This window comes from Etheostoma spectabile, chromosome 18, assembly GCF_008692095.1.
Source record: "Etheostoma spectabile isolate EspeVRDwgs_2016 chromosome 18, UIUC_Espe_1.0, whole genome shotgun sequence".
NCBI lineage: Eukaryota > Metazoa > Chordata > Actinopteri > Perciformes > Percidae > Etheostoma > Etheostoma spectabile.
Genome location: NC_045750.1, coordinates 2,535,411 through 2,561,834, shown reverse-complemented (window position 1 = coordinate 2,561,834; position 26,424 = coordinate 2,535,411). Strand labels below are relative to the sequence as shown.

General features: G+C 40.8%; 1 protein-coding gene across 1 annotated transcript in view; it reads right to left on the bottom strand.

Annotated features, from left to right (window-relative positions):
• Positions 1-1,296: 1,296 nt before the first annotated feature.
• LOC116706097 (microtubule-associated protein futsch) overlaps positions 1,297-26,424 on the bottom strand; it is a 41,001-nt gene continuing 15,873 nt past the window's right edge. Inside the window, exons 7-33 of the mRNA XM_032542734.1 lie at positions 18,598-20,631; positions 17,542-17,670; positions 16,883-17,059; positions 16,549-16,623; positions 16,253-16,291; positions 15,438-15,470; positions 15,238-15,306; positions 14,127-14,171; positions 13,444-13,488; positions 13,167-13,220; positions 13,028-13,075; positions 12,120-12,449; positions 11,668-11,715; positions 11,530-11,568; positions 11,324-11,356; positions 11,100-11,150; positions 10,971-11,021; positions 10,008-10,055; positions 8,884-8,928; positions 8,704-8,754; positions 8,348-8,395; positions 8,067-8,189; positions 7,865-7,900; positions 6,700-6,744; positions 6,583-6,609; positions 3,602-3,646; positions 1,297-2,885 (exon numbers count right to left, since the gene is read on the bottom strand). Of these exons, the coding sequence (XP_032398625.1) occupies positions 2,740-2,885; positions 3,602-3,646; positions 6,583-6,609; positions 6,700-6,744; positions 7,865-7,900; positions 8,067-8,189; positions 8,348-8,395; positions 8,704-8,754; positions 8,884-8,928; positions 10,008-10,055; positions 10,971-11,021; positions 11,100-11,150; positions 11,324-11,356; positions 11,530-11,568; positions 11,668-11,715; positions 12,120-12,449; positions 13,028-13,075; positions 13,167-13,220; positions 13,444-13,488; positions 14,127-14,171; positions 15,238-15,306; positions 15,438-15,470; positions 16,253-16,291; positions 16,549-16,623; positions 16,883-17,059; positions 17,542-17,670; positions 18,598-20,631 (3,914 nt within the window). The 3' untranslated portion in view covers positions 1,297-2,739. The remainder of the gene's footprint in view (positions 2,886-3,601; positions 3,647-6,582; positions 6,610-6,699; positions 6,745-7,864; positions 7,901-8,066; positions 8,190-8,347; positions 8,396-8,703; positions 8,755-8,883; positions 8,929-10,007; positions 10,056-10,970; positions 11,022-11,099; positions 11,151-11,323; positions 11,357-11,529; positions 11,569-11,667; positions 11,716-12,119; positions 12,450-13,027; positions 13,076-13,166; positions 13,221-13,443; positions 13,489-14,126; positions 14,172-15,237; positions 15,307-15,437; positions 15,471-16,252; positions 16,292-16,548; positions 16,624-16,882; positions 17,060-17,541; positions 17,671-18,597; positions 20,632-26,424) is intronic.

The following is a 26,424-nucleotide window of genomic DNA, read 5'->3' as shown; positions in this document are numbered from 1 at the left end:
ACTTTGAAATTGGGTCAAATTTGACCCTAAGACAACAGAAGGGTTAAGGAAGCACCTGAACAACAGGTGGCTTTAAAACGCCGGTCCAACCACCACATCCACTCGGCAGGTTGCGTCTGTAAATGGTCGTCAGATCTCATGTTTTCAGGCCTGTTGACCTAAACCCTGCAGGGCGACCGAGAGCGGCCCAGGGATAGCGTGACCTCATTTCACACTTGGACTCCCCGAGTTTACGCCGAGCCTCGGGTTAAATATATTCAAACTCAAAACTCAGTATGCTAACCGCTAGCAGCTAGCTGAGACGGCTCTGGCTCTGACTCGGATTCAGACCAGTGATTTTAAAGGTGCGTTCAGAGTGAACACAAAGCGTTTTTTTTCTCGCTTTATTGCGCAATTATTATCCACAAACATCAACAGAGGTCAGTCGCTGCAAGCTTGGCAGCAACAAAACCACAACAGGAACTCCGGTTCTCTGTTATGCTTCCCCCAGTTTATGTTGTTGTCCTCTTGTGTCTGCAGTGACATCATACAGCTGCATCATGGGTGCAATTGTTTTGCTCCAATGGAAGCTGTTTGCATGACTTAGTTTTTGATACTATTCATATCTACTCACATCTTTCTATTGACTTTGGATGCAGTGGCGATTTTATACTCTTTTTAGTATAAAAACTTTATTTTTACTCCCTAGCTCAATCCCTTCCCCTCTAAAAGTTGTAATAAAAAACAAATTAATAATTATCTCATTAGAGGCTGAGCTCCCCTAAAGGTCTGATCCTAGAATCACCCCTGTCTGGATGCATTTGCATCGCCTCTGAAATTAGCTTTGGGTTCAGTCTAAACACACCTTAAGACTTTTTGGGGGCTCATCCGGAAAAAGTTGAGGCTAGACATGCAACACAATACAGATTAGTATATCGTGGGATAAACAGTATTACCACACCTCAGCAGTGTAAAGTTAAAGAACTGCTCTGAGTCAGTCCACAAGGCGTGCAACTGCAGTCCACAGTGCCTTGCACTGCAAAACATGGAGGAATTTAAATGAAAGCTTAGGAACTGTAAGTGTGGATAAACTGGGAGCCTTGTTCCAACACTACAGCCGACTAAAGTGGGTCTTATCCCAGGATTAAAGTGTTTTGGTTCTGTGTAGTCAAGGTTTTCATTCAGTAAGACAACAGCAAATTGCCGATAATGCTCAGCAACAGTTTTGCAGCGACAACAAGGCAGCCTTGTCGGCCTAAGGTACAAAACCAGAGCGAGTGAGGTAACTAAAAATATGGCAATGTATCAGGCTTTTTGTAAATCAGCTGATGATTATACATGACATGTATCCACTGTAGCAGACATCACAGTGTCTCATTAGTTGGTCACATCAGAGTTGTCCTGTGCAGACTCCCCGTCTCTAAACACGCTGAAATGACTGGCAGCTGTTTGACACCCTATGTGATCAGACTGCACTTCATTTATAAGAACAATGATACTTTTGATGTTTGGGAGATTTACATGGGCAACAGAAAGGCCAATTATTTACAAAAGAGAAATAACTTTTACTTTGAGCCCTTATTTTCTACTTTGACTTATTAGCACAACAGTGTGTGGGAATGAAAAACATCCATTACTTGCAATTAGGATGTCAAAGTATCTCTTTATACTGTAAGTGTTATTTCTTTCAATAAAATGCAGTTCTACAAACTGTAACATGTCCAGACATGGCTGAGAGGATCTCACTTTCTTCTTAACTCCTGCCTGATGTCAGGTCATCTAAGAAGAAAAGGTCTCACCGTTATTCATCACTCAGCAACATGTAACAGGTTGACGAGACTCAGGATCAGGATCAGAGCCAGGGAGTCTGCTTGGATCCAACGTGGGAGCTCCCGGGATTTACCCCTCCAAACATTAGTACGCTGATCCGTTGCAGACGCAGCAAAGCAGCAAAACACACCTGTTCTTGTTACAGTACGCAAGGTAAAGGTGATTTAAATCTACACCAATGCAAATAAAAGGGGATGCAAACTGTTGGTTATTGCTCTCAGCTTGACTCCAGTAATATTGAATAAAAAAGCTATTTAGTTTGACTCATTTCGTAATGATATTCTGATAGATTTTAATGTAAAATACTGTCCGTATTTGTCAGTTTGTACTTATTGTTTAGTTTGTTTTTGTATTATCAGGTTTTTAGTTACTAGTATTATATTTTCTTAAGTACCATTTGAAACTATGAGTTGTTTTTCACTGTGCATAACTGATATGTCAGCCCAAGTAAAGTATAAATGTTATATAAAACAAAATCAATTTAATTTAATCTAATTAATTTAATTGAACTGGACCGCAAGAGTAAACTGCAAAATCAACAGCCAAAGGTGTGTGCATTTATTACAAATGTAAGTATTATTTGCACATACTGAGTAAAGATTATTCACATGAAAGCTTCCGTGTTTGGATTTTGGTGACATTACGTTAAATCTAAGGCACAAGCGAGGCGCGGCAGTGTCGACTGGTGAAGCATCGGCTAAGCAAAAAAAAAAAAAAGTATGAAATATCAACAGGAACCCCAGGAGCTCGACCCCATCGAGAGAAAAATAAATACATGAATAAATTAAAGACAAAATAGTTGTGTCCACTCTTATCTGTCTGTCTGGGGTATTTCCTCAGGATTTAAGGATCCCACAGATTTGGAGCGTCCCCCCCTGCTGGACTGGGAGGTGGAGCCGTCAGAAGAGGGAGGTGAGAGGTCAGGTTGTCCTACTGGCCCGACGCCCTCGCTGCTCTCTGCTGCTGCTCCAACATGGACCTGATCGCCGGAGACATCATGGCGGGGGACATGGCTGGTCGCAAGGGGTACTGTGCATTTTTACCAGGGATGTAAATGCACTGGAAGTATCTCTGGCCTGTGAACACAGCAATACGACAGGGACACTTTAACTCTTTAGAGCGTAACTTTATTTGATTTGATATGATTTCTCAGTACGGCTATTTTCAGAAGACTTTCGTGTGCAGAAACTTCAGTGGAGATAATGACCACTTCTGAAGAGTCCATGTTTTTTTTAAACCCGTGTGTCCTCCTTGGCTACTAGCAGCTGCGTAGAGGAGCGGTTGTGGGTGGTGCGTGGTCACGGAAGGCTTGTATCATGTGGACGCGCCGGCAGTTTTGTTGTCATTACTTACAATTCCTCAAGGGGGCGACAGAAACTACGCACTGTAGCTTTAAGTAAATGTACATTGTTACATCCCACCTCTGCTAACAGTAGTATTGAGAGCTGAGACTGACGCTGACATTATAGCAATTTCACGCAACCTCAGAGAGTTACTGGTTCAAAAAAGTAAAGCAAAATACAACTACTCATCATTTAAAGAGAAGGATATCACCATGAAACTTCTAGCTCTAACAAAAAAACACCTGTGTGCTCCCACTTGTTTTCCGTCTGTTTTTAAGATTTCAGCTATCCAATGCAGGCAAAAAGGTAAAAATAACAAATTTTTAAAACATGATTTGCACAAGTTTTTAAGAGAAACCCCGTATTAATGTGATACATTCATCAGAAAGTCACTTCCCTTACATTAAGAAAACAGTTTTTAAAAACTGAAAAATTTCAGCCACTCTTACCTGGTTTCTTCTTTTCTGTCGTATTGTCATCAGTCTGGGTCTCTTCTGCAAGAAAAGGGATCAAAGACATAGTTATATACAGTTGGTTTGTGGGAGGGAGTCTGTGAGAGGGATAGAAGATAAAAAGATGGCATGCATGTAAGTAGGTAAAGGATGAAAAACAGCCTGGAAAGAGAGAAAAAAAGAGTTTCATTAAAAAAGGTTGTGATGTTCTTTCTCGCCTGTTAAAATTGAAATTGAAATCAACTTGTTTCGAGAAATCAGCATAAATCTCCAGGATATTTGTTCTGACTTGTGTACTTATTTCGTGCCAATTGTCATTAACAAACAGAACACATTCAAATGTAATTTGTCCTGTATTTGGATGTTTCCCCGTTGCAATCAAGGTTTAAGTTTACCAGTGGCACTCAGCAGACCTTGAAATAATCAGCATAAAGAGAAACATCTATTAGGATTCAGTGCTCAAATAACATTAGCAATCACTTCCCAAATGGGGAAAAAAAGTACAAATGCTAAATGTTGACTGTGCACAGGGAGAGACATATACAATTGCAGATGGTAGATCAACGTCTTATCAACATTTGTTATCTGCTGTATGTGGCATTCTCACAAGAGCCATATAATTACCAATTCATATTTCCTTACACAGATCATGAGATTTCCAATTCCAGTTTCACTCTAACTATGGTTTAAGCAAGAATTCATTTTTTAAAGACTCTGCATGGGACCTTTTCTCTTAACTTTTTCTGGTCATTTTCTCTCAAAGAATTTAAATATAAGTTGGTATTTGTGATTTCAACACATAAAACAGACCATTTTACTATTGGTTGGTCCATAAAGTGGTTACATCTCCAAAAACAAAGCCCGTCTTAACAGTTCCATGTATGTTTGTCTTGCTTGCTTTGAGCATTGGAAACAACCCAAATCCAAAACTCGCAGCAAATTAGACGAACAAACGTAACTTTGCACCAAAGAAATCAAGAAGATCACACGCTAAGAAACAGTGTCAGACGTTAATATCAGGAAAATGTGGAGTCACTCGGGGCCAGTGGGGGAGTGTTGATACTCCACTGGATGACTCAATAAGAACAGAACACTAATACCCCCAAATTAATGGGTTTTGCTTCACGGATTTAATCAATCCAGCTAAGTATTATTGTTGCTAAATTCATCAAAGGCCGTAATCTCTTCCGATGACTCGAGGCGGCTCAAAAGACCAAAATCTCGTCTCATTTAGCTCATCTCATTAAATTTTATTCCCTTATGTTCCTGATGTCATTAAAGCATATTCGTATTGAGTCAACCAGTAAAGAGATGGTGGAAATTAACTGAATACCTTAAGCTTTACGGGAAGATCTTTTTCCATTCTCTATGAACAACAACAAGCATAAGGTATAAACCGTGTAAACAAACTCGACATATCTTTGTCCTCTACGTGAATAAGAAGTACCAGAAGTACTTTCTCTGTTCATCCAAGAAGCTTCATCGCTTCTATTGACTGGTTGAAATACCCTTGTTGAAAATCCCTTCATGTGACCACATGTGCTGTGTGTTGTCCTGTGCATTATCATTGTGTTTTTTGTATTGTATTCTTCTTTTCTCTTTCTCATGCTGTATCGGATGCTGGTAACTTTAATTTCCTTGCGGGAGTCATCCCAAAAGGATTAATGAAGCTAAGTTTAAGTCTAAGTCTAAATACAGCCAGCCAATCACCAGCCTCCTGCCCTTCCTATCACCTGACCTTCCTTGCTCAGCTGTTTCCCATTTCCCTCATCAGCCTTTCAGTGTAAATACCGGCTCATTTCCGCTCTGGAAAGATCGACAGGTTGTCTCATTATGTTATACGCTAGCATTCCAGCATTTTGTTCTCCGTGAATGACCCCTTTTCAGACAAGTATGCCTGGTTTTGACCCTTGTCACGGCACAGTTGTTTCTATTGGTTGGGCATGGCTTTCCTGCGTCAAAGTGCTGTTGGAGCTTAGGGAACCTGACTAAGAGTCGGAGCTTGGGAGGAGACACGTTTTTTTTCTGAATGCCGTGACAAAGTCATTCCTTTTCCCCATCAAGCTGTGGTAATGTTTTGTCCGCATCTTAAAATGTCTACAAAGGAAGTGTCAATGGGGCACCGACTAACCAGTGCCGGACCACAGAGAAAGACCTAGTCTGCTGACGGAGCGAAGCAACGCCAAGCCAAGGACGACAGGTAGGCCCACTCTTACATCTTTAGCTCTGTAGTTTCATATGAACTGGATGCCACAACTCTGGAAGCCCTAGGAATAACGATAGTATAAATTTCTCCCAGGGTTGTGGTTATGCTGTGGCATGACTTAAAGGTCCCATGACTTGGTGCTCTTTGGATGCTTCAAATCTCCAAAACTGTTCTAATAGTGCCGTTGCACTTGTTAGTGCGGGACAACATGCCCTGTTATCATTGTCATTAGCACACTGAAGCCCACTCTGTGGCACACCAACTGGGTTTCTTTTTTTAGGCTTTTCCAAACACATCTACACCATTTTGGACGCCATAGTTTGTTTACACACTTCTTCCTGATGACATCAAGCAGGTCGTAAAAGACGGCAAGCAACGATTGGTCGGGAACCAACGTGTGTAGTAGTAGTAGTAGTAGTAGTAGTAGTAGTAGTCACGTCTTTTGGCCGAGTAAGAATGTATGGAATAGAAAGCCTTTATTGTCATTATAAGTGCAGTACCTGTGCAACCAGATTGAAGCAAAACCTTTACAGTGTTGACACAAAATATAAAAATATAAAGTATAGGTAGTGCAGAAGAAGAGAGTGCGGGGACCTGGTGCTCTCAGGACTGTGGACCAGGTCTCTATATTTGCCTGATTGGACACAATTTGTTTCCAACAATATTTGTTGTGCCATCCTAAGTTCTGGATAAATAACACCGTTCACATTTGAGTTCAAAGAAGTGTTAGTAGTCGTCATGGTGACTGGATATATATGGCTTTCATACTCACTAGATTGTGTTGGTTGTTTCTCTTTATCTAAAATGTGAGGGGGAGAAAAAGGAGAGAATCTAAATGTCAGACCTCCTCAGCACTCATTAGACCCTCTTCCTGCTGGAGGAGCCATACCTTGAGCCTCTTTGACAGATTTGGTTTCAGCCTTCTCATCTTTGCCTGTGAAAAGGAGAGGAGAGACAGCCTCATTACATCCTGCCAAATAACGCTCCGTAATTGTGTTGTACATTCAATATGCTGGCCGTAATATTCTCTCAGTGTAATACAGCTTGACATACTGACTGGAACGTTTTCATGAACACAAGAGGCAAATGTGATCCCATGATCTGCAGCTATGTTTGCTAGAAGTGATTAAGTTCTGAGATGTCCGTAGAGATGTAACCCTCCTGTTGTCCTCGGGGTCATATTTGACCCATTTTCAAAAAGTTTCTAAATCAGAAATTTGGGTTTCCTTCAACCAAATTGTAAAAAAGATAACGTGGATGGTTCACAAGTTACATAACTGATCAGTTCACTATTTTAATTGAATTTTTAATGTTTCATTTTTATGGCATTTTAAGAAAAAAAGATTTAACCCTCATGTTGTCCTCATGTTGTCCTATATCAATGTTCTTTTTAACTCCCCAAAATAACATGATTGATTCCACACAACGATCTTTGAAAAGTACAAATCTCTACTTTCATTAATTTTGGGGCGTCTTATTCAGTTTTATAGCATTTGAAAACAAAGTGAAGTGTTTTTGAAATAGTATTGAGTAAAAGTTGACATGTTCCAGTCTGTGATTATCATCAACATCCATTCCTTTAATTTTAGTCTCAATAATTCCTAATTTCTGCTTTTTTAACTCAAACATTAGGTATAATTTCCTGTAACTGAGGTTTATTGACCATAAATTCCAAAAATAACTGTAAAACTGAAGTTAATAGTGTTGTAAACGTCAAAGTGAAAAACATTGGGGAAAAAAAGCGTCACGTGTTGAAAAAGGGACAAAAACATAAAAGTTAAAAACCTCCATAAAGTGTCAACTTAATTTTCAATTTTAACGGGAAGACAACACGAGGGTTAAGAACACTGAAAGTGGCAGAAAAGTACGGGGGGGGGGGGACAACAAAGTAACAAAAAAAGGCTCAAACTAAAATTGTTTGGTTTCGTAAAAAATGAGAAGTCCAACAAATTTAATCCAGGCGTTAACCAACAAGTGAAAGCGTACACACACACACACACACACACACACACACACACACACACACACACACACGTGTTAAAATGTACACTTACTTTTCTCGTTGGCCAATGATTTTGATCGTGTTTTGGCTGAAAATGAAAAAGATTCAAATGAAAAAGTGCAGGTTTCAGCAATAATTCTTCCAGAAACAAAAGCACTAATAGTACTTTTTTGTGTCAAATAGAGGCCTACCACAGAGACTAAGAATGTGTGTGTGTGGCCCTAGCTTACGTTAGAGAAAGTAACCATGGTTACCTGGTTGAGAGGAAGTCCTGGCAGGTTGGTCCCCCCTGGCCTGGGAGGTCACATTGTCCCTCTCCCCAGCTCCTAGTCTGGTTCTCAGTCGGACCGGCTGTGGACGTGGTTCTGGATCCAAATCTGTTAAACATCAATTTGAGTTAAATTTACATTGCTCAAACCAAACTCCGGTTATGAATCTGCATGAGCAGAAAAGACAATGCAAATTTAATTTGTACTAAATTGGATGATCAATTATCATAAAAGTACAAAACATCATGTTTTAAAGAGTTTTTTACCTTTCTTGGCTGTGGAAGCCTTGGCTTTGCTCCTGACGGGTGACACTTCTGAGAGGAGCAAAATCAATTAGTGTGTCACTTTGTGTGTGTCTTACTGTTTCAGACACACTGTGTGGGTCTGACTGTGTGTCTGTTTGTGTGTGTCTTACTGTTTCAGACACACTGTGTGTCTGACTGGGTTACACTGTGTGTGTGTGTGTGTGTGTGTGTGTGTGTGTGTGTGTGTGTGTGTGTGTGTGTGTGTGTGTGTGTGTGTGTGTGTGTGTGTGTGTGTGTGTGTGTGTGTGTGTGTGTGTGTGTGTGTGTGTGTGTGTGTGTGTGTGTGTGTGTGTGTGTGTGTGTGTGTGTGTGTGTACCTGTCTTGTCAGAGGCTGGTTTCTTCTTCTGTCGCGCTGCAGCTGCCGGCTCTAACATAAAGAAGAAGAGTCGTGATCAGCGGCCTGGATCACTTGTTTTCTTGGTAAAGTTTTAGCCGATCCGCTACGTGATTATTTCAGTTCTGATATCAACCTGTGGCCTAAATAAAAAGCTTTTACCTTTCTTAGCAGCTGCAGGTTTGCTTTTCTGTTTTACAGCTGGCTCTGTAAAAACCAAACAAATGGTGATCATTTTCAGTTTTCTCATTCCAAAGACGTACAAATAACAACGGGGGGGTCGTCCCCCATGAAATCAACTAGAGTTGGGGTGTCAAACACTTAATTTCCAGCACATACAGGAAAAGGAATTATGACCAATAAAAGTTATACAAAATCAAGTCCAGGCACTCAAGGTTGGTTGCACAAAGTCCTAAAAAGGCCTTTTAATAAATGGGGCAAGACATTAAAAATACAGCATCGCGTGTCGGCTTGAGCCCACCTCAGGGTGAAGTGTGCGTAATTTCCTGCATTTTTGTGAATTTATATTCAACAATTTATGTTGCAAATGTCTCTATTCATGTAAAGGAAATTATTTAATGCCCCCTGTATTAGTGAAGTGTATCACGTGTTTCGGGATGTTTTTTTGGGGAATCAGGTACATCTCAACAACACATCTGCTAGATAATGAGACCTTGTTTAAGCCAGACGCCCCAAAAATACGGGAGACTTTTTATTTTTCTTGTTCCAGTTATCTTTAACAAATCCCATTTCTTGTTTTTGCATATGTTTTGAGACCCCATGAACGTTTCTATTTATCTTGTTTTTTTTTGGGGGGGGGAGTGTGTCGTCTTTCAAATTTTGTTGAGGGGGACAAATCTACCTCTTTAAGGAAAGGCGTGGCAGACTTATTTGCATAGGACATTTCAGCTGCAGGCAATTCAAAGTGCTTTACATAGAACATACTACTGGTGCTACTGTGACAAAGTTTCCCTTCGGGGATCAATAAAGTATTTCTGATTAAAGTAGTTTAGAACAATTAAAAAAATATTAAAACCAATAAAATATGATAATAAAAGTATAGTATTCAATACACACAACACCAGTACGAGACAATAACTAGCAATCCTAATCCAGGTGGGATCCTAATCCCTCAAAATATTGGGGCGGGGACATATCCCCTGCATCTCTACCCCCCCCCCCCCCCCCCCCCCCCCCCCCCCCCCCCCCCCCCCCCCCCTAAAATCTACACCTATGTCTCATTTCACAATTTTCCAATTGTCTTGGAAACTTAATATTCTACTTACCTTTCTTAGCAGCTGCAGCAGGTTTGGTTTTCTCTTTTACAGCTGCCTCTGTTAAAATCAAATGCAAATGACTCAAAGATACTAAATATAAAGGAACACATTAAAGCCGTTTTCACATGATTTACTGTATGTAAAGTAGAAACTGTATATAGATCTCAACAGTCCCGATCCTCCTCCGAGAGACATTGGCTTTCACAAGTAAATTTTCCATTCATTTCTCCCATTGACGTCTAGAAAACATTGTGTGAATTAACATTATTCTAGACTGAATCCAGCTGTCCGCTAGCGGTTAGCTGTTAGCTAAACTAACGTTAGCTTCCTGGTGGAGGCTGACGGCAGAAGTGCGGAAACATTTGGTGATTTGTGCAGTGTCGTAAAACAGGATTCTCATCTTGTGCATGAGACTCGTGACAGCTTCCCCTCCGCACCAGCATGAGTTCCACCAATGTGGGATTGTTCAGGATTGTGGGTAATGAAAGTACTTTTCTAAGACGTTGCAAATAAAAGGTTGGTGCCCCATGAACTTTTGGCATCTATATGAGCTTAAACAGTAGTGATGTGGCTGGTTGTATGGCTGACTCTCTCATTTCTCCATCTCACCCCTTCCCCTAGGTTTTGCTCGTTCACGTGAGAATAAGGCCTGTCCCAGTACTCATTCTGATCTAGGGGTAGATGAAGGGGTGTACACCCCTTTAAACCTAGGGAGACCACGAGCTGACTTGGTAGTTTTCATTTCTTATTTTAATTGTGCAACAGGCAACAATGGCTGCCAGATCGACCAGAGAGCCCCATGAATAAGTATTTACTGCTTAAATAAGTGATTTAAAAAATTACAACTGTCTTTGTTTCGTGCGCTACCATCAACAGTTCCCATTTTATGGCTTATACCCTAATTGTCAATAGAGACATTACATTGTATTTTTACGGGACTGTTGAGCTCTACTCAACCAAATGGTCCTTTACCTTTCTTAGCCACTGTGGGACTTTTGGTTTTCTCTTTTCTCACTGTGGGCTCTGGAACAAAAAGTGAATTAATAAGTGTATTGTGTAAATGATAAATGATATCCACAGTTAGTTATGCCGTTTATTCACCTTTCTTTGCAGCGCCAGCTTTGGTTTTCTCTTTCGAAGCAGCAGCAGCATCTAGATTTGGATGGTTAGGATTGAATTATGTTGTTCATATCTTACTGAAGTGTGTAATGTCTGTCTGTATATTTACAGCAAAGCACAGCTCAAATTGCTGTCTGTGTACTTTGTAAAAACACTCAAGTGCACGACATTGAAAAGCAAATGACTTAGCTGTAAACATAAATTACCTTTCTTTGTTTTGTCTCTGGCTGCTGCCGGCTCTAAGGGGATAATTGGAGGGAAATGGCTGAGTTAATTTTCCATAATGAATGCATCCTTGCAGTCTATGTGTACATCACGTTAAATGTCGCAGCTGTATTTATTTACAGGGAATCCTCCAGTGTACAGACAAGTTAAATCTTTTTTTTAGTGGCTCTGGAGAAGCATGCAGTACCTTTTTCCTTATTGGCAGCCTTGCTTTTCTTCTTTGCAGCTGGAAAATAGCAAACAAAGTGTTTATTATTGTTAGCATTAATTTAAAGAGAAATAATTAAGTGTGTGATTTTTTAACTGCATATGGAATGGTTTGTACCTTTCTCAGTGGAGGCAGACAACACTTCTTCCTCAACAGTCTCTGGTTCTTAAAGAGGAAAAGAGTTTAAAGGGCAACTATGATTTTTTGGCGGATGGAAACACCAATATTTGACATTGGTTTGGTATTAAGAAAGTACGCTGCAGACGTCAGCGGCAAAACAAGCTAAGTTTGTAGAGCTGTTCAAAGAAAAAGCAGATTTACCTGGTCTAATATGATAAAAGTTTGCATCTTGCAGTAGAGGTTTCTTAAACAAATGTATGTTCCAAGTATAAAATCATAGTAGGTAAGGATTTATTTGCCTTTGAGTGGCACAAGATGTTAATATTTCTCACTACAAGACTGTATATGAGATAATAGTTATGCCTTATTGACTGTATGGTTTTAATCTGCACATACTGTTTAAGAATATAATAATAATAATCAGATGTGATTAAATCATGTCTTCTCACCCTGGACTGGAGCTACAGCCAGCTGAGCTTCAGCAGCTGGAATCTGGATCTCAGGCTGAACCGGAGGCTCTGGTTCGGTGGCTTCTTGCTGGACTGGTTCAACTGGCTGGACTGGATCAACCGGTTCAGCTGGCTGGACTGGGTCAGCTGGCTGGACTGGGTCCGGTTGAGGCTGCATCACCGGCTGCATTGGTGGATACGGGTGGTATGGGTGGTATGGGTGGTACTGTGCGTAGAACGGGTGCATCGGCTGCGGTGGCTGCTGCTGATAAAGAGGCGGTGGAGCTCCGGTGTTGACGGGGTGGGCGGTCAGAACAGGAGCAGAGGGAGCTGAAATATAAATGTGTGTTTTTATACTTCAGAAGAAGAGGCTGAGAACATGGAAAAATCCTACTGGTCCAAACTTTAAGGGTCTTCATTGTTTTATAGACCTAGTTCCCTTAGCTGAAAGAGACATGCGTTTGGACCTTGGCGCATTGCTATTATGATGTAATAACATTTTTATTTCTAATTTTTTGTGTGTGTGTGTGTGTGTGTGTGCGTGTGTGTGGCATAATGTGCACATGCTGTGCACTTGCCTAGGCACATTTTACAAATGTGCTGTTAAAACTTAATGAAATGCTGCGTTATTGACTTTAGACCAGGTTTTTGTTGGTCACTGACGCGATCACTTCCCGCTGCATCAAGATAGCAATACGCCAATAATTCACATGAACACACCTCCCTGTAAGACCAGCTCGCCCATGGCTTAGCGTCCAGGTCGGTACTCCTGCCTGCTTCTCCAAACCGGAACCGTGCTAACAGCCATGCTACTGCAGCTAACACACCGACTATGGAGGAGTAACTCAAACAGCCACACTATTAACGTAATAGTCTTTTACTGGTTGACAGGACAACGTGTGAAATACCTGACACGGTCGGAGGAGGGTACGGGTTGTCCGTGACGACGTGATGAACTGGAAGCAAAATAGATTTTTGAAGCAGGTTGTCATCTCCAGAGTTATAGAACTGATGTTTATGTCCCGTGTATGATAACTGATAACTTACCGTACCAGCCAGGTGGGGACGGGCAGTAGACCGGTGCAGGTCTGCAAGGACCCACTGAAACAGACCAGGGTTGTTGGTTGTTACAATCCAGATTACTGCATGAAAGTTATTCTACTAATTATATATATATATATATATATGTATATGTATATATATAAATATATATATATATATATGTGTATATATATATATATGTGTATGTATGTGTGTATATATATAGTATGTTTACTTTTGAGTAGGCACTTTAAATACACCATGAAAATAACAGGTGCTCTACCTTCTTCTCCAGATTCTGAGACTTCTTCTTTTTTGATCTCTGGCTCTGTCATAAAAAAAATAACCCGGTAAAAAGGAAAAGAAATAACGTTCATAATATGCATACTCTTTCACAGCAGTTTCTCTTGTCACATTTAACCTTTTTAACTGTGTTGAATGGGAGCAGTGTTCTACCATGCGAGATGGGAAATAGCAATGAATGTGAACATGCAATGACAAAGTATTTAGTTTTTGGTTCATCATCCGGGCTTCTCTGTGATGGACTATTAGGCCATCTTGCGATCTCTCTCTCTCTCTCTCTCTTCCCCCCCCCCCCCATGTGTTTGTTTCCTTCTCCTGTCTGTGTGAATGATGTGTCTGTCCTCTTCCACATCTCCATTGTGGAGACAAAACGTTGTGTCATCCTGATTGTGTATACTGTAATGTTACTCTGTGCCTCTATTCTGAACACACAACCCACTGTAGATCTGCATCAAGTACAGATCGTAAAGCACCTTGAGGTTTGTGAGACTGCAGCCTGGTTGACACCAAACTCTTCTCAGTTGGAACTGATATTGGGCTTCATATATAAAATCTGGCTTGACAACACAAAGTCTTCACAAATGAATAGTTTAAGATCTACAGCACAATACCTTTTGATAACTCTCATCAAAGGATGAGTGCAGGTGTCTCATTAGTGCTTACCTTTTTTGGGAGCCTTGGTGGGAGTCTTCTTCTCCACTCTCCTTGCTTTTTTATTGTAATTTAAAAAAGAGAAATCTCATTAATTTAAATTATGACAACACTGTGACATAAATTGTGAAAATGTGTCATTGGAAAGGTAACGTTGCATTTATTCGTATGATCTTATTGTTGCTTTCTTTGCAAGTTTCCTTCAGTTTAAGCTTAAAGGAATACGTCAACATGTTTGTGAAATGCCCTTAGGGTAGATGGCTAAAACGTTTTTGAAATGATTTCCATCTTCTGTTTGTAATGAGAAGTTTATTATTTTTATGGATTTCACAAATTTCAGTGTGACAGTTGTTGTAAACTGTTTAAATCTGAGCATGCTGACTAACATCTGACCTCAACCAGAGCCGGTCTGACCCGACTCATCGAGTATATGACACGTTATGCCGTAAACCGTTTACATCTGTCAACTGTGGCTAAGATGATGAAGATATTGGATTAATTAGCTTGAGGAAGAACAGCTGTTTTTGAGCCTGCTAGCAAAGAAACAAAGTAAAAGATGGAAAGATCGACCTTTTGAATAACGCCAAATTTAAATATGGTGAGTTCACTATCCTCGCGAAACAAATAAGGATAGTAGATGAAGAGGACCATTTAGAATACTTCAGAATGTCTGCACAACGATTGGATGATCTACTTGGTCGGATCGAGCCGTTCATTCACAGTTAAAGAACTCGTCTTAACCCGGTGAGTTTACAGGAGAGACTTGCAGTTGCAGACTTGCACGTTTGCTCGGTAAGCTTGACCTTAAACTCGTCCATGCTTCCTGTTTCTGCTTTGTCACACACGGCTTAAACAAATAGAGCGGTGTGTAAAAAGCATGACGCGCCAGCAAGATCTGATTTTGACGTCACATTGGCGCGCGCCAGGTTGGCCGCGGCAACCGTAATTAGGCCTTAAAGCAGCATCAGTGTAGCAGGGGTTAGAGAGGAGGGACATGTATTTAAAAGGACTGCCTTGCTGTGAGACTGGCTGTGATTGGTGTGTGTGTGTGTGAGAGGAATATTTAACCTCCATATCCTGCATTAACTAACTTTTGGCTCATGCCCGTCGTAAGTGCGAGTACCTCTGAAAGGAGGAGGAAGTTTCCGGATCCGACTGATTTGTGGCTCCAGTTTTACAATTCTGGGCAGACCTGGATGCAACACACACACACACACTTTACTCCACTTCATCACAATGAGAACTATTAAAAAGGATATTATAGGACATGTTACACTTATTCCAAGACAAACAAGGTATAAAGAGGGTATGTTTCAGTTTTACCTTTCTTTGTTGGCTTTTCATCAGTCTTTTCACCTTCAAAATAAAACTATTATTAAAATCACAAACAATACAAATGCAAACTTGGCTATGCTTCACATTGCACCATCAGAGTTATCACTAGCTTCATGTTATATTCAGTTAAGGTGACTTTGAGGGTGGGGGAGATGCACCCCCTGTGTTGGATGAATTCTGCCTCTGATGTAGCAGGCCTCCAACCTGCTCCGTCACCCAATGTTCAGTTTTAGCTTCTAGAATAACTATGAACATCAGCGTTGTTATCAAATATGCAATAGTTTCATGGGTATCTACGTGAAGAGCTGAGAAGTGAGGTTTGTGTTGTGGCTTTAACCCTCCTGGTTTCTTCGGGTCAAACTTGACCCCTTTCCAAAAAGTTTCTGTACCAGAAATTTGCGTTTCTTTCAAATTGTCCAAAAACGTAACGTGGATGGTTCCCAACAACGCTCCTCACACGTTAAATTTCTAACAAGTTCACTACTTTCATTGAATTTGTGTGTTTTTGTCATTGGAAAAAGAACTTTAAAAAAAGAGAAATGATTAAAATGTGGAAAGATATTGAAAAAAGTAAAAGTGACAAATGTAAAAAGAAGAACTCACGAAAAAGTCAAAACGCTGAAAAAGTGACAAAATCATTGGGGTAAGCCACAAAAGGGTAAAAAAAAAGACGACATAACCTTGATAAAAATGTTTTTCATTTTAAATTTTGACTAAGAAATTCAAATATCTAGGTGGGTGGGAAGACTACACGAGGGTTAAAAGGAATCTCTTTAGTCAAAACTTTACATTGTTATTTGTACCTTTTTTCCTTCTTAAAGCTGAAACTCTTCTCGGAGCATCTGAAGACACAAACATGAGATAGTGATCACTTGGCAGATGAAACAGACGTATTACTACGGCCGCAGTAGCATCCGAATCTGCATTCATCACAGCAAATCTAGTCAATATTCTGGCATTTCTTGCCGACAGGAAACCACATTTTTGTGCAAGAACTCAAACAAAAAAAGCATATGAGTCTAAAGTTTCTTTACTTCCTTGAAACTAAATGCAAGTTGTCTTTGTGAAGACGATAAATGAATGTTGGAGTATCTCCAACCTTTTTTCTTAGCGGTCTCTGTGGCGGTCTCTGTGGCGGACTCTGTGGCCTTTGCAGAGTGCATGCAGGGACACACTGAAACCACAAAGCAGACATGTCAGGGTACAGTGGAACCTCACAGTTAAATGTGATACAATCACTGTAATAGATAGATAGATAGCTATTGGTCCCAATAAAATGGGAAATTATTGTGTCACAGCAGCAAAATATAAATGCTAAGATACAATAAATATGAAATAAAAGGAACAAAATACAAGAACAAATATTTGAATATATATACAGGATGGGAATACAAAAAATGTGCAACTGCTTAAACCCCTCTCGGCTCTCTGACCTGTGGGCTCAGTCTGTGGGGCTACATCCACCGTCGCCTTCGCCTCCTCGTCGTCTTCATCGTCCTCCTCCTCTTTATCTTCAGGCTCGTCTACGGTTTTCTTCAGTTCAGCTGTCGGCTCTTCACCTTCCCCCTCATCCTCCTCTTCCTCTTCATGAGCAGCAGGCTGACTGGTGACTGAGTGGGAAAGCAGCACCTGATTTACACTGTGTGTATTGTTGTAGGCTTGTAAATGGACAACAGTGAAGGTTGGGGGGGGGGGGCAGTAGCGATGTCAGTTGGGGAGTTTTGATGGGAACGGAGGGTCGCTGGTTCAAGTCCCCGCATTGACCAAAGTATGGGCACTGCCAAGGTGCTCTTGAGTAAGGCGCAAAAAACCCCAACTGCTCGGGGCGCCTTTCCATGGGCAGCCCCCCCCCCCCCACACACACAAACACACACACACACACACACACACTCTCACAGTTCTTCATTAGTGCATGCATAGGTACTGAGCATGTGTGTGTAGTTCAGGCCTGTGTGTAATGTGTCGAATAAAAGAGTGAAAACACTGTAATTTCCCCTTTTGGGATTAATAAAGTATACATTATTATTTTATAATTTATTATTATTATATGCACTACCGATGTAGATATAGATAACGGATGTGGGACACCCACCGATTGTTTCTGCTTCAGCCTCTTCCGTCTTGTCTTCATCAGCAGCCTGTTTGATGTCCTCGTCCTCGTCCTCGTCCGTCTCCGTCTTCACTGCCTCCTCCTGGACAGGGAGCGCTGCTGCAGCAGCAGCTACACACACACAGAGTAGTAGAAGTACACATAGTAGTATAAGGACACAGAGTAGTAGAAACACACAGAGTAGTATAAGTACACATAGTAGTATAAGGACACAGAGTAGTAGAAACACACAGAGTAGTATAAGTACACATAGTAGTATAAGGACACAGAGTAGTAGAAACACACAGAATAGTAGAAGTACACATAGTAGTATAAGGACACAGAGTAGTAGAAACACACAGAGTAGTAGAAGTACACATAGTAGTATAAGGACACAGAGTAGTAGAAGTACACAGTGGAAAATAATGACCCAGCCTCTGTAAAAAAATGTTTTTTTTACATGAATTATGGTCCACTGGGAAACATTTTGGGATACTGTGAGAATGTTAGAGACCTTAGAAAACTAAATCAAAAGAAAATGTCTTTCTTTCTTTATAATTCAGATTTATCCTAAAGAAATCATGAGTTACTATTTCTAGCATTATAATATTATTGCTGATGTATTTCCATCTGTTTTCTTTGTCCAGATGTAAAAAGAATAAAAATATAAAATAGAATAAAAAGACATACCTTATAAAATTGATACATAATAAATATGTACAAAATACCAGTCATCCACAAATACTTTTCTCCTTTTTATATTTTTTGCTTTATGAACAGAAGTATAAATATAAATATATAATTTTTTTTTAACATCCTGGCCAGAGGACTGCAAATGAAAATAGCTTTTTGGCTAATTCTTGCATTTATAACACATACATAACCATGTGTTTTATTAAACTGAATGGAATTGAATTGACGTTCTCTTTCTTTGTTGTCCATAAAGTTAATTTAAATGTCCACCTGCTGCCGGACCAATCAGAAGCAAGCATTTTTCTCAGGCTGTGGAGTCCTGTAATATAAAAACAAAATGAAAGTTAGCAATAATGTTGACTATACCTGCTAGCAAGACGTCAACATCATCATCATCCTCTTCTTTATCGTCATCTTCATCATCATCGTCTTCTTCATCCTCACTAGCTAGGGACTCTGATGTGACTTCATCTTCATCATCATCTTCATCTTTTACTAGGTCAAACAGAGTTTCTTTTTCCTCTTCCTGATCGAAGGTGAACTCAAACGAGCTGGTGTCAATAACTCCGTCATCTTCATCTTCGTCATCGTCGGTTGAGTCATAGGTGATGTCACTGCTGAAGTCCGTCTCTTCATCACTTTCAAGAGCAGTGTCGTCGTCGTCTTCATCGCCCAAGACTCCGCTGTCTGTACTCTCAAAGGAAGACGCGCCGACGTCCTCCTCCTCCGCTTTAGCGCCGTCGTCATGGATGTCTTCTTCAGTGACATCATTGGGTTTGTCTTCATCTTCATCTTCATCGTCGAGGTCTACTTTATCGAGTTTAAGTTCTTCGTCTTTCAGGTCTTCCTCATCGTCTTCATCGTCTGCGAAGTGTTCAGAGGAGGCGACGGAGATGTCCTCGTCTGAGTGGTCCAGACCATCATCGTCATCCTCTTCATCTGTCTCTTCGGCAACTTTGACGTTTTCGTCCAGGTGTTCATCATCATCATCATCATCATCATCATCATCGATAAAAGGTAAAGCAGAAATGTCTTCCTTCTTGGCAAGTTTGTGATCTTCCTCCTCTTCATCGTCCTCACTGGCAGCAGGAAGAGGAAGATCAGGCTCCAGGACGCCGTCGCTGTCGGATGTATCGACGCCCTCCGCTAATCTGTCATCTTCGTCATCTTCCTCGTCGTCATCGTCCTTCTCTTTCTCCTCCTCCTCGCTGGAAAGGACTGCAGATTCACTGACGTCTGAGGAGTCAATGGCGTAGACTTCGTCTTTTTCGTCTTCATCATCGTCACTGTCTACGACGTCAACAGGTGCGTCCGACTCAGAATCAGGAGACACCGCCGCCTCCTCATCCTCAGATGTGGAGATAGGTTCAGTAGAAACTTCATCTTCATCCTCGGCATCAGACTCTACTGCATCATCTTCATCAGCAGCATCTGCCTTCTCTTCATCATCATCATTATCCTCATCGGTATCAGCGGCTGCAGGCTCAGACTCTTCTTCATCATCATCATCCTCTTTGTCACCCTCTTCTTCTGCTGCTTCCTCTTTCGCTTCTTCTTCCTCATCATCTTCATCAGTCTTAGCTGCAGCTGCTTCAGGTTCCTTCTGCTCTTCTTTGTCTTCATCCTCATCCCTCGCCATCTCTGCAGCTACCTTCAACTCCTCATCCTCCTCTTCATCATCAGCTACTTCAAGTCCCTCTCTCTCCTGCTCTTCCTCCCTTTGCACTTCTTCCTCTTCTCTCTCCTCCTCCTTCTCCTCCTCCGGTGCCCCCTCCTCTTCTTCCTCCACCTCCTCATCTGCAGTTTCTTCCCCCTCTTCTTCTTCCTCCTCTTCCGCTGCCACAGTTTCTGTCTCCTCCTCTTCTTCCTCATCCTCCTCATCCACAGCTTCTGCCCCCTCCTCCTCTTCTTCCTCTTCCTCCTCAGCAACAGCTTCTGCCCCCTCCTCTTCTTCTTCCTCTTCCTCCTCATCCACAGCTTCTTCCTCCTGTTCTTCGTCCTCTTCATCCACAGCTTCTGCTTCCTCCTCTTCTTCTTCTTCTTCTTCCTCTTCCTCTTCCTCTTCCTCCTCATCCACAGCTTCTGCTTCCTCTTCCTCTTCTTCTTCTTCTTCCTCTTCCACTCCTTCCACCTCCTCTCCTTCAGCTTCCTCCTCCTCATAATATTTTTCATATGCCTCATTGTACTCCTCTTCATAATCCTCTTCATACTCTTCTTCATACTCTTCCTCCTCTTCTTCCTCTAGGTCTTCATCCTCCTCTTCCTTGGCAGCAGCCTCCACTTCATCTCCCTCTTCTCCCTCTTCTTCTTCTCCCTCTTCCTCTCCCACCTCTTCTTCTTCTTCTTCCTCCTCCACAACTTCAATCACGGGAGGTATCGCCTTTGCTTGCATCCCTACAACTGCATGAAAAATGTTAATGTTATTCTAATTATCAGTGTAATAATGTTTTTTTTATAACATAAACATCACACACATAAATACAACTGTTGCACACGTTCTTGGGGTTCATACAACCCTAAGAGATACTTCCCCTTTACTCTCACAACTGTCCCCTGTACTACAAAGTACCCTGAAGTAAGGGGACGTGGATGAGCACCTTTAATGTTGAACATTAATATGTATAGTGTTGTAAGCAATGAATTAATTACTAAACTAATAAATAGTTTGTGGAATAACTCCAAACCAAAAGTGTGTTGTACAGCATAGGCTAAGAGGGGCCATGTATCAACAACGCATGCACGTACTCCACTTTTACTTCACACACAAAAACATAAAAAGCATGCACATATACCACCTTCACCTCACACACACATTACTTTTTCTCCAATAAAGTTGTCTGTGTGAACCAAAAAGAAGTGTGTGCAAGCTGAACTGTGCTGTTTCCTCATTGTTCCCCATACCAACAGAAAATAAGGACATTTAGAAGCCAAGAACATCTAATTCTCTAGCATTGGGAGTGTGCTGGAGCATGAGCACTATATACACTCAACATGTAGGCGAGAGCCGGGACAGTTGAAACACTTTTTAATTAAATGTAATTTACAAAGCGGTCGTATCGCTCTGAAAACTGATATTTTGTCACCAGCAACCTGCATGTGTCATCTGTCAAATCCAGTTGCGTTTTCAGATTTGAACAAAACCGTTTAGGAGTTATTTCAACAAAAGCGGGACGTGCATAATGTTTCATCTGTCCCTCCTGGACGGGACGAATGAAACATACAGTTTAAGCCATATAAACTTCCCACAGCGTTAATATTTTACTATATGAATGAATGGTATGAATGGTACTTCCAAAAGGTATTATTTTAGATAGATTGTTGCAGGGCTATACGTCTTAGTGAATGTCTGTTAACAACTAATTGCCGTCATCGTGAAGTGTGTATGAAGTGGTTATTGAAATATCATGTACTGTGGAGGATTCTGACATTTTTATAGCTAGAACAGTACGCTTTTCCATTTACATCATGTTTCTATTGAGGAATATGTAGTTCCACTAGGTGTTTACGTGGGTTAGACCACTGGACTTCTAATAACACGCCACAGCCCGTCACTCTCCATAGGATAACGTGGGAAAACTCCACCCCCAAATATATTTTCATCTTTCTAAAACTGCTTTTCCATGTCTCACCTCAAAAAATAATTGTATAACACATTTTAACAAAGATATTTGTGCATTTTCTTAAAATTCATGGAGTTCCAGCCAGGTTGGGGACATTTGAAACAGCTGTTTCATCAATCCCGACACATGCCATTACAGCCTGTTTTGCTTTCCATGTAAACAAGCATGCAATATGAAAGTCTGGGATTGTCAAACCTTTAAATGAGAAACACTCATTAATAATTGAAAAAAATGTAACTGCTAATGAAATTTTACTTTTGACCATCAAAACTCGTTTATTGGCTGTAACTCTGTGATAAAAGGAAATCACAGGGAGATGTTTGGCTGATAGGAGGTTAGCATGCTCTATGTTTTTACCTAAGGAAGTCTGTCTCTCATCATCGCACTCGGAGAAAACTGGAATGTTTCATCCGTCCCGCGTTGTTTTTAAAAACAAGGAGGGCTCGGAAGGGGGGGGGGGTTTCTATATAAAACGACCACTTCCTGACCCCCATTTGCACTTTCACATGTAAACAACCTGCTGTATGCAAAGTTCCATGTTTTTTTTTTACGTTTTTATTAACAAATAAAATTACAAACATTCAGACATCACAATTCAAAACATAAAGTTGTAGGAAGGAAATTGCAACTTATTTAAAATAAGATGAGGTAGCAACGGCAAAAACCACAATGTAAACAAAACCATGAGGTAGACAGCGTAGTAATAATAAAAAAATATATAAAGGAAATAAAATTGGGACAGATTTGCAAACCACAAAGCAAGGTCTTGAATTGGAAAACTTTGATTTATGAATATGTGAAACTTACCTAAGAAAATAAAAAGATTAACAATATTACATATATGTCTATCTTTACATTCAAAATATGTAATACTATGTTTCCCTTCAAGTGTGATTCTATGTGTTGTTTTAGAAACTAGAACATTTTCAAATTTTTTCCACAATGTAAATATAATAAATATTTAAAATATAATAAAATAATACAAAATGAACAACCATAAAAGAGATGAGTTAACGATTCTTGCTCGGTCTTACAAAAACTGCAATAATTGTCAACTGACATGAATTTCGAGATAATTAAGTTTGTAGGGTATGTTTTTATGCAATATTTTCAAATGTAATCCCCTAACTTTGTTCGAGATACAATATCTAAAAGGAACCAGCCCTAAACAGTTAATATCATTAAAATCAGAATTCCAGAAACAATTATTGTAGTTATTTTCTTTAAATTTAGAAAGCATTTTCTGATGTGCTTATTAGTACAATTCCCGCTCATGACATGCATACCTTTTATATAAAGAGTCAAATTAAAATCAGGAACTTCATTTTATTTTTTTTACCTTTTTTATTAATTCTAATATGCCATTAGGTATAGATTTGAGCTATATTCTTTGAACGTTATCGGGAGCGCCTTCTCTCTGAGAAAGGATTCATAGTTTAATAATTGGCTATTACAATCAAAAAGATCCTTTTATGAAGATAATACCTCTATCGACTAATGTCTGCAAACACAGTGACTTGTTCCTCTTAGTGATGCATTCATTATTCCACAAGATAGATGTGTGTGTCCATGCCAATAGAGCTTATTGATAAAAATGGGATAGTTTTAACGGCAATCTTGTAATATTGTAGTTACAATTCAACAAAAATGTAAGACCTCCTACATTATGAAACACATTATTGGGAATAAAGTACCACAAAGACTCTGGTGCTCTTAAACCAGTTCCATGTTTTGTGTGGACCTTAAATCCCTTATTTCATCATCACCAATTAACCAGCGGTTCTTCCAGCGACACATGGACTTAACAACCATTTATTAAAATGAAAATCCTCCAGATTACAGCTTTAAACACATTCCATACTTCTACTTTATAGTCACCACATGTCATACAATTGTATTCATATTTATTCAGGCACAGATACATTGAAATTTAATTTAATTTGTTTATTTGTCTTTGGATGGGGGAAAAACCTGACTAAGCAGGAAAAGACGTACTGGATATTATTGCACTCATTGATTGATTGTTAATTGAAATTGATATATTTATTGGGTAATTAGAGTGGAAAAAAACCTGAGCACACGAAAAAAACCCAGTGGGTGTGGGGGTGGGGGGTGGAGAGGATTGAGTAATGATATAACTTCATATTCTACACATCACTTGCAGTTGTTCTTCCCCCTCCACCTCTCCTTCATGGAGGGGCGGGGGTGGGGGGGGGGATTGAAGTAATGATAACTTCATATTCTACACATCACGTGCAGTTGTTCTTCCTCCGCCCGTCTAATATTCGGCTTTGTAAACTCCTCCTCACTCTTCTCCTTCATGGGGGGGGGGGGGGGGGGGGGGGGGGGGGGGGTGAAGTTGAAGTAATGTTACAGCTTTATATTCTACACATCACGTGCAGTTGTTCTTCCTCCGCCCTCTTAATTTGGCTGTAACTTCCTCCTCCACCTTCCCTTCCTGTCTTTAGCCGCCTTTGCTTCTTTCTTTTTCTCTCGGCTTCTCTCATCTTCTCTTCTTTTCATCTCCTTGGATCATTTTGCTTTCAGTTTCTCCAGCTCTTCTGTCTGTCGCCGGCCCCTTGCGGAAAAAGAAACCTCTTCTCTTCTCATTCAATTTCAGACAGAGGTCTTCCAGTCCTTCTTCTCCTCCTCCATCTGTTTGTCTTTAATTTCCCAGCTTCGTTGTTCTCAGCCAGATCTTTGTGAATTTTTCTTCAAGTTCCTCTCTCCTCCTCCATCTGTTTGTCTTTATTCTCCCAGCTCTGTTGTTTCTCAGCCAGGTTTTTTGGGAACTTTTCCTCCAGTTCCTTCTTCTCCTCCTCCATCTGTTTGGCTTTATTCTCCCAGCTCTGTTGTTTCTCAGCCAGGTCTTTTGTGAACTTTTCCTCCAGTTCCTTCTTCTCCTCCTCCATCTGATTGGCTTTCTTCTGCCAGTCTTTGTTCCCGGCCTGCTCCATCTTGAGGTTCTCTTGCAGAGAGTTGCATATCGTCTGCAAAGCGTTAAATCTGGTCTCCCAGCTCTCTTCCTTCTCGGCCAGGTCCTTTGTGAACCTGTCCTCCAGAGCGGTGCATTTTGCTGACCAGGTTTTCTTGCTCTGTTGGAGTTGTGCTTCATTGGTGTTCAGCTGGAATACTTTCTCCTTGAGCGTCTGAGTGAGACTGTCGATGCTGAGTTGAGATCCACGATTTCATAGCCCCTCTCGATGATCAGTTCAGAATCCTTTCACCTTCCCCTGGACTTTTCTTTCTCTGCCTCATACTTTTCAACCATCTCATTGTATTGTCTTGCTGAAGCTGGATCGTTTTCTTGAATGGCAAGTTTCTTGTCTGAAATCCGTCGCCCGGGTAACCAGAAGCTCCTCCAGCAGGCCGACTTAACCTTCTTAGGGACCATTCACAGTTCTCTGTTGTAACCTGGGGTTGGCTCTTGTTCTCCCCAGGCTGCGTACCTTCGTTTTCAGCTCATCGATGTACTCGTAGCAGAATTGAGCTGATTCTGCAGCTGGTGGTAGGTTGGGGAGGGTTGACGGCCCTGTGGCCCGCCAACAGGTCTTCCCTTGTTTCTTGGGTTGCTTCTTCTATCCATGGCACTGTCTGGAGCAGACTGTAGTTGTGCGTAGAAGATTGTTTGTTGATTGGAAAAGACTTTTCTGTTTGAAGACTTTTCTGTCTTTGAAAGACTGTTGCTGTCTGTATCAGACTTTGTTTGTCGCCGAAGACGTTGTTGGTTTGTCAGAAGACGTGAAACAAGACACCGTGTGTGGATACCAGTTGAAATGACCTGTTTGGGTTTAACCCTGATTACATCACAGTTCTAGAGTATACATCACAGTTCTGGAGTCTGAATCATCATTTGTGTGCCTTTTGGTTCATAGACATGGTGATGTCACACTGAACACAAACATTCTGACAGCTGGTTTTTGTTTGGGTTTAAATTTTCTGTAGAATTGAAAAGGGGGCGGGGCTTCTCCAGGCACGCCTGGATCCACAATTTCATTCATAATTTCCTATTAGTCTGCGCCAGGGCTATAGTACTCAAGTCTGGTCTTAGACTCGAGTCCGGACTCGAGACCATTTTTCTATGGATTGGACTTTTCTCAGTATTTGTACTCGGACTTTCCTCGGACTCGGTTCACTGGTCTTACCAAATATGGCTTTTGGTCTCAACCGAGTCCAGGTGTCTTTATTATGTTGATGATAATATTGGAGGGAGAGTAAAACACAGTTCAAGGGGGGATATTGATCGGCTTTTTACAAGTTTAGACAGCTAGCTAACGCTTTGCCAATGTTTGCTAACGTCAGCGCACCAGCTTTAGCCTAGCTTACTAGCGTTAGGTAAATATTACGGCTTCCTTCGGAGTTTCCAATATCTGCATCCACGTTGTCAACATAAGACCTGTGGCATTAGTGCTCCTTTTGAGCCATCATTTTATTACATGAAATAAGCTTTGTTCTTACGACATGGGTGGGTTTTTGTTACGTCATAAAAAAAGCTAACTGCCGATAGTTAGCCCGTTTGTATGCTAGCGGACATTCGCTAACATTGCCGAGCCAGCTGTCTGTGTGTGTGTGT